The sequence below is a fragment of the Phocoena phocoena genome, chromosome 6, assembly GCF_963924675.1.
Source record: "Phocoena phocoena chromosome 6, mPhoPho1.1, whole genome shotgun sequence".
Classification (NCBI taxonomy): Eukaryota; Metazoa; Chordata; class Mammalia; order Artiodactyla; family Phocoenidae; genus Phocoena; species Phocoena phocoena.
Genome location: NC_089224.1, coordinates 101,586,063 through 101,600,397, shown reverse-complemented (window position 1 = coordinate 101,600,397; position 14,335 = coordinate 101,586,063). Strand labels below are relative to the sequence as shown.

General features: G+C 50.2%; 1 protein-coding gene across 1 annotated transcript in view; it reads left to right on the top strand.

Moving 5' to 3' along the window:
• CDK5RAP2 (CDK5 regulatory subunit associated protein 2) overlaps positions 1-14,335 on the top strand; it is a 186,844-nt gene that overhangs the window by 40,174 nt on the left and 132,335 nt on the right. The window contains exons 6-11 of the mRNA XM_065879236.1: positions 1,879-2,002; positions 4,531-4,685; positions 9,043-9,205; positions 10,663-10,716; positions 11,562-11,681; positions 14,159-14,251. Coding sequence (XP_065735308.1) covers positions 1,879-2,002; positions 4,531-4,685; positions 9,043-9,205; positions 10,663-10,716; positions 11,562-11,681; positions 14,159-14,251 — 709 coding nt within the window. The remainder of the gene's footprint in view (positions 1-1,878; positions 2,003-4,530; positions 4,686-9,042; positions 9,206-10,662; positions 10,717-11,561; positions 11,682-14,158; positions 14,252-14,335) is intronic.

The window sequence follows — 14,335 nt, the reverse complement described above, 5'->3', positions numbered from 1 at the left end:
ATCAGGAAATGAGCTGAGGGAGTGGCGGCTCAGGACGTTTCATAGCAGTGATCAGGAGGTGACCGTGGTGGTCTTAGTTCTGGCCAGAGAGGATCCATTCTCAGCTCGGATGCCAGCAGAGGCGGTGGAACGAGGCCTCTTACGGCGGCACAGCAGGGGCCAGTGCTGCGGTGGCCTCGGGGACAACAGGCCAGCAGGCAGCACTCAGATCAGAGAGGAAGGGCACCGCGCTACGGCCACCACGCGTGTTAGCACATTAGTTCTAAGAGGTAATCATCTCATTTTTCAAATGAGGAAACTGAGGTGTAAGAGGTAATTTACCCAGAGTCACGCTGAGGACATAATAGAGTCAAAATTTGGAAGCAGATCTGTTCAGCCTCAGAGCCCCTGTTCTTTCTTTCCAATTGTTCGCATTGAATTCCATTAAAATGATATCATGACACTGGGGCCTTCTGAAGGCTTATTGGTGAAAGGAAACAAGATATGAATAAAGTCTTTATTTGCAGGCAACTCATGTTCGAGGCAGCAAGGATGGCCCTCTTGACTTTGCATTGTTCTCAGTCAGAAATTCACATGGCCTGTGCATGTGAGTGTCTGATCACGTGGCCCCTGGTTGGAAAAATGTTATATACCCTTAAAGTAGGGCATGGGAGGCTGGTGGTGAATAGACTTATGCTTTTGCAGCTTTTCTGAAAAGCTAGCTTTAGGTGGAGCCGTCTCCTTCATCATTCTGCCTTCTGGAGACCCGCAGTCATTTTAGAAATCTGATGAGACCTGCCTCTGAGTCTGTGTCTCACAAATTCACATCCGGTGCTGTTTTTCGAGAACCAAAATGAAAGGCGTCTGTGGTCGTAGCGCTGTGTCTGGTGTTGGTGGGCCAGCCCCACCGTGCTGGTCAAGCAGAGAGAATGTTCCACGATGCCCGGCGATGTGAAGTCTGCCTTTTATGTTAGAGGTGGTGGAGGGCGGGTAACCTCCTCTCCTCAGGCCCTCAGTTGCCGCTCGTGCTTGCCGAGTGGTTGTGCTGTGTTTGAGATGCTCCCCCCTCTGGTGGCAGAAGACCTTTACCTGCAGGTTTATTTTGGTTGTCTCCAACTCCTTTAGCACTGGTTTGTCACACCAGCGCTCTGCCTTTCCTGCCGCTGGTGGAGGTGTACTTTATCGGAAGTTTCGTGGTGGGGAATTTGGCAATAGCTGTCGAGTGTCTTAAAAACGAGCTTATCCTTTAACCTAGTAATTCCCTTTCTAGGAGTTGACCCTAAGAAGATCACTGGATAGTATGCGAACTATATATCATATATATGTGTTTTATTTATTTATTTAAAAAAATTTATTTAATTTATTTTTGGCTGCATTGGGTCTTCATTGTGGTGCGCGGGCTTCTCATTGCGGTAGCTCCATCTTGTTGTGGAGCACGGGCTCTAGGCGCACGGGCTTCAGTAGTTGTGGCACGCGGGCTCAGCAGTTGTGGCTCGTGGGCTCTAGAGCGCAGGTTCAGTAGTTGTGGCGCATGGGCTTAGCTGCTCTGCAGCACGTGGGATCTTCCTGGACCAGGGCTCGAACCCGTGTCCCTTGCGTTGGCAGGCGGATTCTTGACCACTGCGCCACCAGGGAAGCCCCTATATATGTGTTTTAATTGAGATGTAATTGGCATATAACATTGTGTAAGTTCAAGGTATACTGCACGGTTGACTTGATACATTTATATATTGCATTATCTGTGCTTTTGAATTACAAATCTTAATTTAAAAAAAAAAAAAGCTCAGCACAGGTCTGTGGGAGAAGTGACCAACAAATATTCTTTGTCTCTTTGGAGCGGTTGGAGTCACCATCTGACTGTCACTCTTGTGCATTTTATGCCTTTGCCTCTTTTCGCAGCAAAGCAGTTGAGAGCCTCACCGCAGGGGGTGGCTCTGAAATTCAGCGGGTGAAGGAAGATGCTCAGAAGAAGGTGCGGCAGGTCGAAGAGCTCCTAACCAAGAGAATACTCCTTTTAGAAGAGGCAAGTCCGGACTTCCCTGGCCGTCCAGTGTTTAAGACTCTGTGCTTCCACTGCAGGGGGTGTGGGTTTGATCCCTGGTCGGGGAACCAGATCCCGCATGCTGCGTGGTACGGCCAAAAAAAAAAGAGAGGCAAGTCTGAAAGCCCTGAGGAGAATGTGTTTGCTACAGCGGGTTCGTAACCGAGTGGGCAGAATTTTGTTCCTCTTGTCATAACTGTCAGGGTTTCAGCAGGGAGAAGAGCCCCCGTCGCTGAGCACCTCTTGCACTCCAGCCCCGGTCTAGGCACTTCGCCTATGGAATTTATACCCTTACACCCTGCGCGCTGGCCTTTATTGTCTCCATCCTCTAGATGAGGACACGGAAGTGCACAGAGAAATACTAACTAGTCCACGTTTAGTCCCGGATTTAAGTTACAACAGCTGATTTTACAGCCTGTGTCCTGACTGCAACACCACCCTTCTTTTTATCTAGTTTAGTTCCTTTACTTTACAGAAGAGGGAGCTGAGGCCTGAGGCCCGGAGAGGGGAGGCGACCCGCCTAACACAGCTAAGCCTGGAGCCAGGTTTCCTGACTCGTACGTAGGCCATGCGTGGCCGCGCAGCCCCTGTCCCCAGAGCCCAGCCTCCATCCCTCCATCCCACCTGTGCCCACTGCCTGCTTCCTCTCGGGGAGCCGCTGTGTGTAGCTCTTCTTTCCCCCCATTCTCAGCCTGTGGTGGGAATCAGGACGCTCCTTGGCCAAACAACTTTATCTCCTAGATGTTGAAAAGCTTTCCTCCATATTAAAGCTCGTCATTGAGTGATACCAGTTCCTTTTAATTCTTGATCTTTGAAGTCTGTTGTTTCTCTACCCAAAACCCTGATTCTTCTTGGCAGATAAGAGGAGAAATGACACCACAAAGCACTTCTAGATACAAAGAGCAGATTCATTTGTACTGTATTTTACATCTTATAGTGGGCTTTTCCACTTGTCATGTTCACATCGGCCCCCTGGGGGTGTGTAGATCCTAGGTCCAAACTACAGATGAGACCGGCTCAGAGAGCTGGGAAACTTAGTCTTGGTCATAAGCAGTAGAGCTGAAACCAAAAGGAGGGTCTTCTGAGCCCGAATTCTGAACTTTAGTTAAAATGTAATTCTGAGACTTTTAAGAGACTTAATCTGTTGGTTCAGTCATCTTATTTTTCCCAGTAAGCGCTTCCCCAGGTTTTAGGGTAGCAGCGTGACTGACAGTACCGGGCTGAATCCCTGCTCTATCACGAGCTTGTCACCTTGGAGAAGACGTTTGCCTTCTCTGAGCCTCTGCTGCTTCATCTGTGAAATGAGGCCAGTGGTGTCTGCCCTGCAAGCGTAATTGTAGTACCTGCAGTGAACTAACGATTTATGGAGGGCTTACCATGTCTGAGGCACCCTTCTCAGCCTTTCCATACACTGACTTAGTTTATCCCTTCAGTAAACGTAGGAGGTAAATGCTTTTACTATCCCTTTTTAAGAACAAAACCGAAAGCATGACGACACAGGCACAGAGTGGCCAAGTCACTCGGCGCAAGGTCACCCAGGTAGTAAATGCCAGGTGGTCTGGCTGTAGAGCCTGCATTCTGGGCTGGTCGAGTCTCTCTGTCAGTATGTAACTTTCTAGGATTGAGTGAGGATCAAAGATAGTATAAGTAAAGCTCCTTGCTCAAAGCACCGTGGAGGGAAGGGCAGGGAAGAGGAAGCCAGCGTATTTTGAGCTTCCTGTGACGCAGCAGGCATTTGACAGTCTCCCAGCAACTCTTTGAGACGGTGGTTATCCCCGTTTTATAGGTTGGGAAACGGGCTCAGAGAGGTTAAGGGACTACTCAAGGTCACCCAGCAAATAAGTGGTGGGAGAGCTGGGTTTTGAATCCAGTTCGATTTGCCTTTCATCTTTGTGATGCAGTCAGAGGCAGCGGCATGAGGGCTGGGAGACTCACATCTACTATTCGGTCACTTTCCTGAGCACCAGGCCCTTTTCCCCAACAAAGACGCTGCCTGCGTGACTTAGGCAATTTCCTTTTTGGCTTCTCTGAGCTCTCAGGAAGAACATAAGAGTTTTTTACCACCTAAATCACCTTGGAGATACAGAAAATGCACTTTAGAGTTGTGTAGTCATTATCTTAAAAATAGTGAGGGGGCAGTGGGGTGTGGGAAGAATTTGTTATGGAGATTATGGTGACTCCTAGGAATTTATGTATGTTTAGGTATCGAGAGGCACATTTCTCCTCGTTCTCATTGAAACTGTAAATATTGATCGGATTTTTCAAAACCGAAAATACGGTTCTTGTAGGGTCTTTTCCATTGGACATGCCTATTACTCTTCAGGATACAAGAGGGGAAAAGTGGCTGGTGAATGTATTTATTACTGATTCTCCCCATGTGTAGTACAATTCAGAGAGGGGATATGTGCTGGAGAAAAAGTCATAAATATTTATATTTTAATCCAATTTCCTTTCAAAGTGTTCCCAATTGTATTGAAAAATTGCATCAAATGCGTTTAATTTAACTCTAGGATGTGAAAGTCGCCCAAGCAGAGCTGGAAAAGGCCTTTGCTGGAACAGAAACAGAGAAGGCTCTTCGGTTAAGCTTGGAAAACAAGCTTTCAGAGATGAAGAAGATGCACGAGGGGGATCTGGAGATGGCTCTGGTCCTGGAAGAGAAGGACAGGTCTGGCTCTTTACCCCTGTGATGCTCTGACATCCATTTATCTGGCAGTATGATCCAAAAAAAAACGGAAAGAGTTGTTGCCTTCCTACCCTTTTCCCCTTCTTTTTCTACTTGTGGCCCATAGTGAGAAAACTAGGGATAAAATCAGGGTGAAAGGGAAAGGAATAGGGTAGTGATGTGAGGACAGAGATAGAATTAGTAGACAGAAGTTCATGCTGAAAAGTTCTACTCAGATACTAAATTTAGCATTCAGGTTTTGGCTGTAAGCTTCCTGGTAGCCAAAGGAAAAAGGGAAAAACAATTTTGGTGGACAGAAGATTCACATTGTTCACAAGACAAAACAAGCTAGTAACTCAGGAGAAGCCCAGTTTTACTTGTCATTGTCAGAGAGACATTCCTCTTGTAGGTTTTCCCAAAGGGAACAGTGAGTGGCTCCATCCCCACAGTAAAATACTAGTGAATTTTTTGTGACCTGTTTTCCATCATATCTTTTAACGCAGGCTGAGGGCCCAGATTTGTACAGTGCGAGGGACCAAAACAATGTAGACCAGGTACAGAGCTCTTCAATGGTCCAGAAATAAAGCCTGCGCCATTTGGTCCAGAGAAGTGGGTGGGCCGTACGGCTTTTCGGCAATCTTAAATGCCCTTTATGTCTTGCAACCAAACTTTGAATCAAAACTGGTCAGGAGAGGGTGGAGGTTTTATTCTTTACTGTTTTTGCATTTTGGTACTCTTGCCTTGCTTTGGTGGTTACTAAGTGGAAGATTGAGTTAACTAAACAGAAGTGAGACTTCCGGCTAACCTCTGGCCCATCCATTGAAGAGCCAAGCTAGTTTGGAAGTCGACAGAAATTGTTCTAAAGCGCGATCAAGGAACTGGAAGAGTACAGCCTGGTCTGGAACGGGGGCGGGGCGATAGGAGGAGCTGGGGAGAGGGAAGCTGGGGCAGGTCCTGTGGGCCTTTTGGTAGAGTTTGGGTTTTGTCCTCAGGGCATGTGAGGAGCCACTGAAGAGCTAAGGATGGGGGTGGGGGGAATGACAGGATCTGGCTGCCCCCTGGAGGATGGATTGGCAGGGGGCATGATGCTGAAGTTCAGATAAGAGGTGATGGTGGCGAGGACCGAGGTGACAGAACTCGGGTTGGTGGTAGAGCAGGCAGAGATACTGGGAAGGTTGGATTGGCATGATGGCTTGAAGGGCTTGACGGCTGCTGGATCTGTGGCTGAGGGAAAAGGCCGCAGAGGTCCCCCCGACCCAGGTCCTGAGCGTGAGCAACCGTGGGATGGGAGGGCAGTTTGCCGAGGTTGTGGGAAAAGGGGAGGAAGAGGAGATGTTTTGGGGTGGAGGAGGTGGGGAGATGAGCTTTCAGTTGGGACACATGGGGTTGAGGGATTGCAGGCATCCAAGAGGAGAGTCCAGAAGATGCTGGGCCTATGGAGTAAGGCCTGAATTAAAGGAGATGCAGGTTCATTCCTTCCCCAGATGCTGAGCCTAGCCTCGGGCTGGGTGCCAGGAATGCAGAGGTGAACGCTGTCTTCCTTATGTGGAGCTCCCATGTGGGGGAGGGAACATGCGTTAAAAACAGAAAGTCACAATCGGTGCTGGAGGTAAGTTCCGGGTCTGGGCTGTGACAAAAGCCAGGGAGTGATCAGCTCTGCCTGGGTGTGGGGCGGGGAGAGCTTAGGAGAGGAGAGCTCTGGGCTTGGGGTAAGGCACCCTCAAAGGTGGGACACGTGGCACAGTTTAGAGCAGCCTCGGTCCCTGTTAGCATACGCTGTAGAAGCTTGGTTGCCCATCGTTTTGGCAGACGGAGCCCTTTTGGGGAAGGGTTAATGCTTCCTGAGTACTGACTGTGGTCCGGGCAGTGGGGTCTCCACGGACGTGGGTGATCAGGTCGGGGCCTCCCTAAGGCTGCCTGCTCCTGGAGTCTCCTACCGGTCCGGCTGGGGAGGCACCGAAACGGGATGTGTCAGTCCTGCAAGTGCACCCGTCTCTCAGGGATAGAGTTGCCTCAGCCACGCTCCCGGCAGCCAGCTCTGGGTTTCTGCCCGCTCGCCTGGGTGTGGCCCTCTGTGGTGGAACTCTTCTGGGCCTAGGATCAGTGTGTTCCCTCCCTGAAGGCAGGCCTGCCCAGGAAGCTAAATTGAGGTCAGAGGTGTGAGTGAATTGGATGGAGCAGGGGCCCTTGGTCACGCCCTAGTGAGCTGGATCCAGGTCTGCTGTGCGACTGACCACCGCCGCTGAGCAGGGCCCTCACCAGGACGGACACTGTCCGTGTCCTGGCCTCCCGCCGCCCTTTTCAAAGGTACATGCTTTAGCTCCTTGATTTCCTTCAACTGGACCTTACAGCTAGTCCGTATCTCTAAGACGGTCAGCCTTGAGGAGCCCTGCAGGTCAGTATGGCCGACAGACATGTTTTATTTGACCCAAACAGTACTTTGAAAAGATCGAATTCGTTGCCGATGTTAAAAAAAAAAAACAAACACCTAATTTCACGTGAAAGTCTAGATTTCCAGCTTCTCTTGAAAACCTGGAAGGCGTGGCAGGACTGGGCTAGGGTCTTGCTGGACTGAGGCTGCTCTCTTAGGCGGGCTGGTGCACTAGGCTGGCTACAGTCCCCACAGGCCTTCCCTGCTCATTTCCATGCCTATCTAGAACTTGCTTTAAGGTAACTAAAGCAAATCAGTTTTATCGAAGTATAAGTTGCACGCGGCACGACACATCCATTTTAAGTGTATAGTTTGGTGACTTTTTACCTCTCCAGTTGACTGTGTGATGATTTCAAAGTTGAACCCCTAGAGGGCAGTCTTACTCCTCCAAGTTTTGCGGGGCACCGCGCTGGTGCTGCCCGGCTCCCTCTGTACCCAATTTTTTTAGTCCTTTTGGGGCGCCATAACAAAATACCACAGATTGGGTAGCTTACAAACAATAGAAGCTTATTTCTTACAGTTCTGGAGGCCGAAAGTCCGAGATCAGGGCGCCAGCATGGTTGGGCGAGGGCCCTCTTCCAGGTCGCAGACTTCTTATTGTGTCCCCACCTGGCGGAAGGGGTGGGGGATCTTTCTGGAGTTCCATCTGTGCTGCCATTCATGCGAGTTCCACCCTCAAGATCTTATCTCCTCCCGAATGCCCCACCTCCTAATCCTGTCACCTTTGGGGGTTAGGATTTCAGTATAGGAATTTTGGGTGGACACAAATTTTCAGATACTCAAATACTCATTGCTAGGCGCTTTAACTGCTTTTAGCTCACTCCTCACCTTTGCCTTGGGAGCTCGGGAAGCTCTTTCAGACTTCCAAGCCTTTGCTTTTTCTACCGTACTGAGTTGCTTTCTAGGCTTAGCTGGAGAGACTCTTCTGAGAGTCCTTTGACAAAATGCTAATTGCTCAGTGTTTTTAAAAAAAATAATTATAGCCATTTAGCCACTGTTATTTGTTGAGTTCTGCCATGTGCCTGGAGTTGTGCAACATTTTAAATAGCTTATCTCCATTCCACATAAGCAAGTTACGGCCACTTTGTAGCCGAGGCAGTGCAGGCTCAGAGAGGTTAAATAACTTGGCCGTGGTCAGGGGTAATTCGGTGGCCCGGAGAAGGGTGTCCTCAGCTCTTCCTGAGGAGGGCCTCTGGGGTCTTGAGGGGATGTAACGACTCACTGGCGGTGGCGGGATGAATGGGTGTTTATCAGGTGGAGGCGGGAGCAGAGGTGTGAAGGGCATTCTGGGTAGAGGGAGTGGTGTGCGCAGGGCAGCCCAGCTCCTGGACAGGCTTGGGAGGGAGGCTCTGAGAGCCAATGAAGAGGGTGTCCGTTTCCTGTGAGAGGCGCGACGGACGCTGTCAGCAGCACCTCTGATCTACTAGGCCCTAAAAGACAGGGCCGCGATCGCCTTGCTGAGGAGTTTGGCCTTTATTTTGGAAGCCAGTCTGTTTTAGACTTTGCCCTGGGAAGCCTTGGCGAGACGCTTTCTGGTTTTCACGCTCACTGGAACCATTCTGCTTTACTGGTCATGTTTGTTGAGTCTCACTGACAGATTCCTTAGGGAGAGATTACTTGCCCCTCCCCACCGCCCGCCCCCCAAATGCATAATCCACTGCTGTCGATGGTGGGGGCCAATGAAAGTCTTTGAGCGGGAGTGTGACTTGATCAGACCGTAGTCTGGCGGCTCAGAGGATGGATTGACCAGGGCCGGGCTGGAGGCGAATTCTGGCCCCAAATCTCCCACCTGCAAAATGTGGTTCCGTTTATGTTCGGTCGTTGGACGCGTCTACTTTGAAGATGTTTGGCCCTGTTACCTACCTCCTCCTGCTACACTGAGCTAAGAGAACAGCTTAGAATTAATATTTAAATTTTGCTCTCTTTCAGACTGATTGAGGAGTTGAAGCTGTCTTTGAAGAGCAAAGAAGCTTTAATTCAATGCCTGAAAGAGGAGAAATCTCGGATGGCATCTCCAGATGAAAACGTGTCATCTGGAGAGCTCCGAGGACTTTCTGCTGCTCTGAGGGGAGATGAGGAGAGAGGGACCGAGGTGAGGTGATGGGACATGGAGGGGGACTTTAATTAGCAGACCTGATCCCCCTGTGGGAAATGGATGCACATTCAGTCCCCAGGTCTCGCACACAGTGGCCTTCAAAATATTAGCCCCCTGTTGTCTGCTGAGGAATTACCAGAAAGCTCCTTTGTCAGGGGCCCTGGCATTTCTTTTATCCTTCCAGTCTCGTGTTCATGTAGAGTCGGTTGAAAAAAAACAGTGCAGGGACTTCCCTGGTGGTCCAGTGGTAAAGAATCCGCCTTCCAATGCAGGGGATGCGGGTTTGATCCCTGGTCAGGGTAATAAACCCGCAACTACTGAGCTTGCGCGCCTCAACTAGAGAGCCCGTGTGCCACAAACTAGAGAGCCCACACACCCTGGAGCCTATGTGACAACTTGAGAAGAGAAAAACCCGCACGCCACAACTAGAGAGAAGCCCGTGCGCCACAACGAAAAGTCTGCATGCCACAACTAAGACCCTATGCAGCCACGCAGCCAAAGAAAAAAAAACAAACAAAACCTTTAAAAGAAACAAAGAAACAAAATAGTCCACACCTTCACGCCTCTGTTTTCCTATGGGTTAATTTGTCGATGCCCGGGGACTTTATTTGCACCCACTGGGTTTGGTTTGTCTCTGTGGTTAGAGGCAGACTTGAGGCCACCTTCGGTTGGAAACTTCAGAGGCAGCGGGGAAGGGAAATAACTTGTATCGGGCCTGGCAGCACTCGAAGGGTGTCAGCATGTACCTCAATTAATCCTGGCACCTTGCAAGGCAGAGATCACGGTCCCCTCGTCGGGTAGAGAAACACGCTCAGAGGCGTCGTGATATTTTCCCAGGCTCCAAGAGGTGGGTCGCTGGTAGAGACCCCAAAGCCCTCCTGGACCCCTGCCCGCCCCCGCCAGGCCACCTCCATGCCCAGCTGTTTTGAAGTGGGTGGGCAGGCCTGGAGGTGCAGGCAGGCCTGGTAGCGGCCTTCCGGTCCTGGTTGGACCCAGGGTGGCTGCCGCGTGTGGTCCCTAAACGCCAGGGGACGTCTCAGCGCTCATGGACTGTCTCAGTCGCTTTGTGGAGCAGGGTCTCCTTTGTCCCGACCACAGCAGCGAACCCTCCGGCCTCCCCGGCCAGTTGTTGGCTGTGATTAGCCCACTGTCTCCTCCTCCTTCCGGCCCTCCTCGCCCCGCGGGCACTGTGCTTCAGTGGCTTTTGCGCCGTCCCGTAGCTCTTTGGTTCACGCTCCATGGGGCTGGTGGTCAGCCAGTGCGGGTTGCTTGTCTTCACATTTTCTTAACTCGGGTGCATTTCTGGGGAGACAGAAGGAGTGGATGATTGTTTTCATGAGTTCCTCAGCAGTGGGGTGGGGAATAGAAAGTAAATGCAGTGCTCATTCTAACCGTTCTGGGGAAGCTGCTGGATTGTGGATCCCTTCCGGGCACCAATGAATGCCTTTTCTTAGGGTGCACTGATGGAGGAGGAGAAGGAGAGAAATCGCTTTGAAGAGAGGATCCAGGTATGTTGACACAATTTTTACAAACGTATTGAGGATTTATCCCTGCCTCTTGCTTTCTTCTGAGTGCAATAGATAATCCTGTGTGACAGTAGCTGTCACTCGTTGAGTCAAGCTCTAGGTGTGTCAGAGAGGAGGGTTTCGTAGCCTTCGCGATAACTCTGGAGTAGGCGTTCCCATTTTGCAGATGTAACACATGGGGCTCAGAGAGGTGAGGCTCCGTCCCCAGGGTCACGGAGTTGGAAGAGGCGTAGCAAGGATTCAGACCTGCCAGGCCAATCGCAGAGCCACTGCTGCAGGGTCCCCTAGTCACCGCGGCTGCCATTTGTGTAGCGCCTGCCAGCGTAGAAAGTGTTTTCACGTCCATTATCTCATTTGATTCTCACAACAGCCCGGGAGGGAGGCAGCGGTGAATATCTTTAGAAATGGACTCAGACTATAAATGTATATATATTCGGTCTCCATCAAACCAGATTCTCTGCTGGCTTTTGTAGCATTAAGGAGTGAAATTAATGATCTGTCATTTCCCCCAAATAACCTGCTATGGTTTCAAAGGCTCTGCTGTGACTGTATTCAGATTCCAGAAGGCATTGGAGTCCTTTCCACGGGAGTAGCTGTCATCGTCTTAACTGATCTGATCCCCTTCCTACACCCAGCCCTGTTGCCGCGAGTGGTAAAGCAGTAACTTGGAGCTGATGCCACGATTCTCAGTTCTACTTGGAAACATTAATCACAGGTTGACAGGAATGATAGAATAACTGCGTTTGCGTGTGCTCTTAAAGTTATATTTACACTGTATTTTGGTTAAAATGCATCAACTTAGTGAATCTTTTTCTAATCTAATTTAGGCACTTCAGAAGGACCTGAGAGAGAAGGAAAGAGAAATTGCTATGGAAAAGAAAAATAGTTTAAAGAGGGATAAAGCCATTCAGGGTCTAACCATGGCACTGAAGTCGAAGGAAAAAGAGGTATGTCTGATACACCTGAATTGAGACTTTTCTTGATTAGCTTCTGTGACAGGCCTGTCTTACCCTGAATTTTTTTTAGCTTTAGGAGAAAAGTTTATAAGAGAGCTGAGATGAGTATAGAAAGTGGGGAAAGGGTCCTGTAGTCAGTTAGAAGTTCTTTTGTAGAGTAATTCAGTGCTGTCCAGCATGACTATAATGTGAGTTATGTATGTAATTTAAGATTTTCTAGTAGCCACATTAAAAGAAGTAAAAAGAAACAAGGGAAATTAACTTTAAAATACATACATGCCAGATGTTAACATGTAATCAATAAAAGAAAAATAGCAATGAGGTATTTAACATTTTTAAACTCTGACTTTTGTCACCATATTGGACAGCGTGGGTCTAATCTTTTGAAAGACAACAGAAAATTGAGATAAAGGAGTTTTGGGAGGCAAGGCCATGACTGCGACATCTCACCTGGGTGGTCTGCAGGCTCCTCAGATCCGGCACTTTCTCAACAGACCCATCACCTCCATCGCCGCCCCCATCTCACCATCCTACTCCATTTTCTCTGCTCTTGCCTGCGTTGGTGGCACCACCGTATCCCTAGTCGTGCCAGCCGGAAGTCGTCCTTGCCTTCCGCTTGTTGCCTTTGGGATCCAAGGTGGTGGCTCATGGTTCTTTGCGGTTCTCCTGTCACGAGTATAGCCATCAGTTATGTCTCAGTAACTCCTCGGCACAGATACAGAGAAGAGAACACAGCTCTGCTTGCCAGTCTAGTGGGGAAAAAAGACAGCATGAAGGTGTTGTGATTGAGGGAAGTGCAGGGGGCTGTGGAAGCAGAGGGAAGGGGGCCTAGTCCAGGTTAGGGTGTGGATGCGGGGAGCGAGGAGCGGGGAGCGCTTCTTCCTGGAGGAGGTGTCTGAGCTGAATCTTAAAGGAGGGCCCGGAATTAGCTGGGAAGGGAGGCGGAGACTGGGAGGCCATTTCGCGCAGAGGGGAGAATGCTGGTCAGACAGAGCCTTACGTTAGGAAAGAGCCCCTGGTGTGTTTGTGGAGACAGAACGGTTTGAGGTTCTCAGAGCATCAAGCGCAGAGCTGAAGTGAGGTGAGAGAAGAAGCTGGAGGGGTTGCAAGGGGCAGCGGAGGTGGTGGAACTCAGAGGGTGGCAAGGCCACTGAAGGCTCCGAGCGGAGGGGTGTGGTCACGTTTGCATCCGAGAGCAGCCTGTGGCTGTATTGGGAAAGGGGACGGCAGAAGGGCGAGAACGGAGGCAGGGAGGCCAGTAGCTGAGGTGAGAGCCCCCTAATTCAGAAAGGCTGAATTAGAGCAGTGGTCACAGTAAGTAGGAGTGGAGGGGTGGGGCGTGTTCAAGAAATACAACTAGAAATAATTAAAAATTAGAAGTGAATTTGGGGAACTTTGATGATTAGACGTAGGACGTGAGAGAAGGAGCAGTCAAGGGTGACTTCTGGCTGCGTGACTGGGGATATGGTGGTGCCACCAACTCCCTTAAAAGCATAGAAAATGGAGGATCATGGTGAGATGCGGGCGGCAACGGAGGTGGTGAGCCTGCTTAGAAGGTACCGACTTTGAGAAGCCCATGGACCGTTCAGGTGAGAAGTCCAGGAGGCAGATGGATCCGCGAGTCTAAAGCTTGGAGAAGGCCCAGGCCTGGAGGTGTAGGTCTGGGAGTCAGTCGTATACAGATACGAGTGAAAATTCTGAGAGTTGATCTACTTATCCAAGGATAGCGTGGGGTGGGAAAGGAGGCTGAGCCTCGGGCCGCAGGGGACAGCAAATTTCAGGAACAGGGAGAGGAATGCACAAAGGGGGCAGGAGGAATGGCTGCAGGAGTGGGACGCCGACCAGGAAACTGGGGTTGAGGAAGCCGAGGAGGTAGGAATTTGACTAACCACCAGTGTCAGCCGCAGCGGAGATTTGGTTCATAATCATGGTCGGTGTGATTTGTCTCGGGTGTTGGGAGTTCAGGGCCCAGTGGTCGTCGGAGACCCTCTGCTGTGCGGGGCACCGGTAGTAGGTCAGTTCTGGCTGCTGGCAGAGTTCAGGGTGTGGCCAGGGGAGTTCCTCGCTGACTCTGGGCCAGAGGAGAAGGTCACTGGAGGGTGAGGAGTTCTGGGAAGAGCCAGGCTCGCTGGTCGGGTGGGTCATCTCTGTGGGCAATAATAGTAACTCTTAGCGTGAGCCGGGCATTACAGCGCCCGTACCTGTTAACGCTGTTCAAGCCTCACAGTGCTGTGGTTGGGTGAGTGGTCGTATCTTCGTTCTATAGTTGAGGGAATTAAGTCTCAAAGAGATGAAGTGCCTGGCCTGAAGTCATCCAGCTAGTAGACAGGCAAACTAGAAATCCCACTTTTCTGACTACAGAGCCCTTGGTTACAAGCACTTCCCAGTCCAGCGGGAAAAGCTTCTGGGCTGAGCACAGAGAGGAGAGCCCAGTGCATACTTGGCTGCTCTTCCTTGTTTTTACCCAGATTGAAGAACTTAACTCTGAAATTGAAGAGCTCAATGCTGCCTTTGCTAAAGCCCGAGAGGCCCCCCAGAAAGCACAGACCCAGAAATTCCAGGTAAGTGTTGGCTTTGTTTGAAGTGGCTCTCTCCATGATCCTTCCTCCTGGTGATGTCAGGGCTTTGCAGCTGAAAGGAACCAA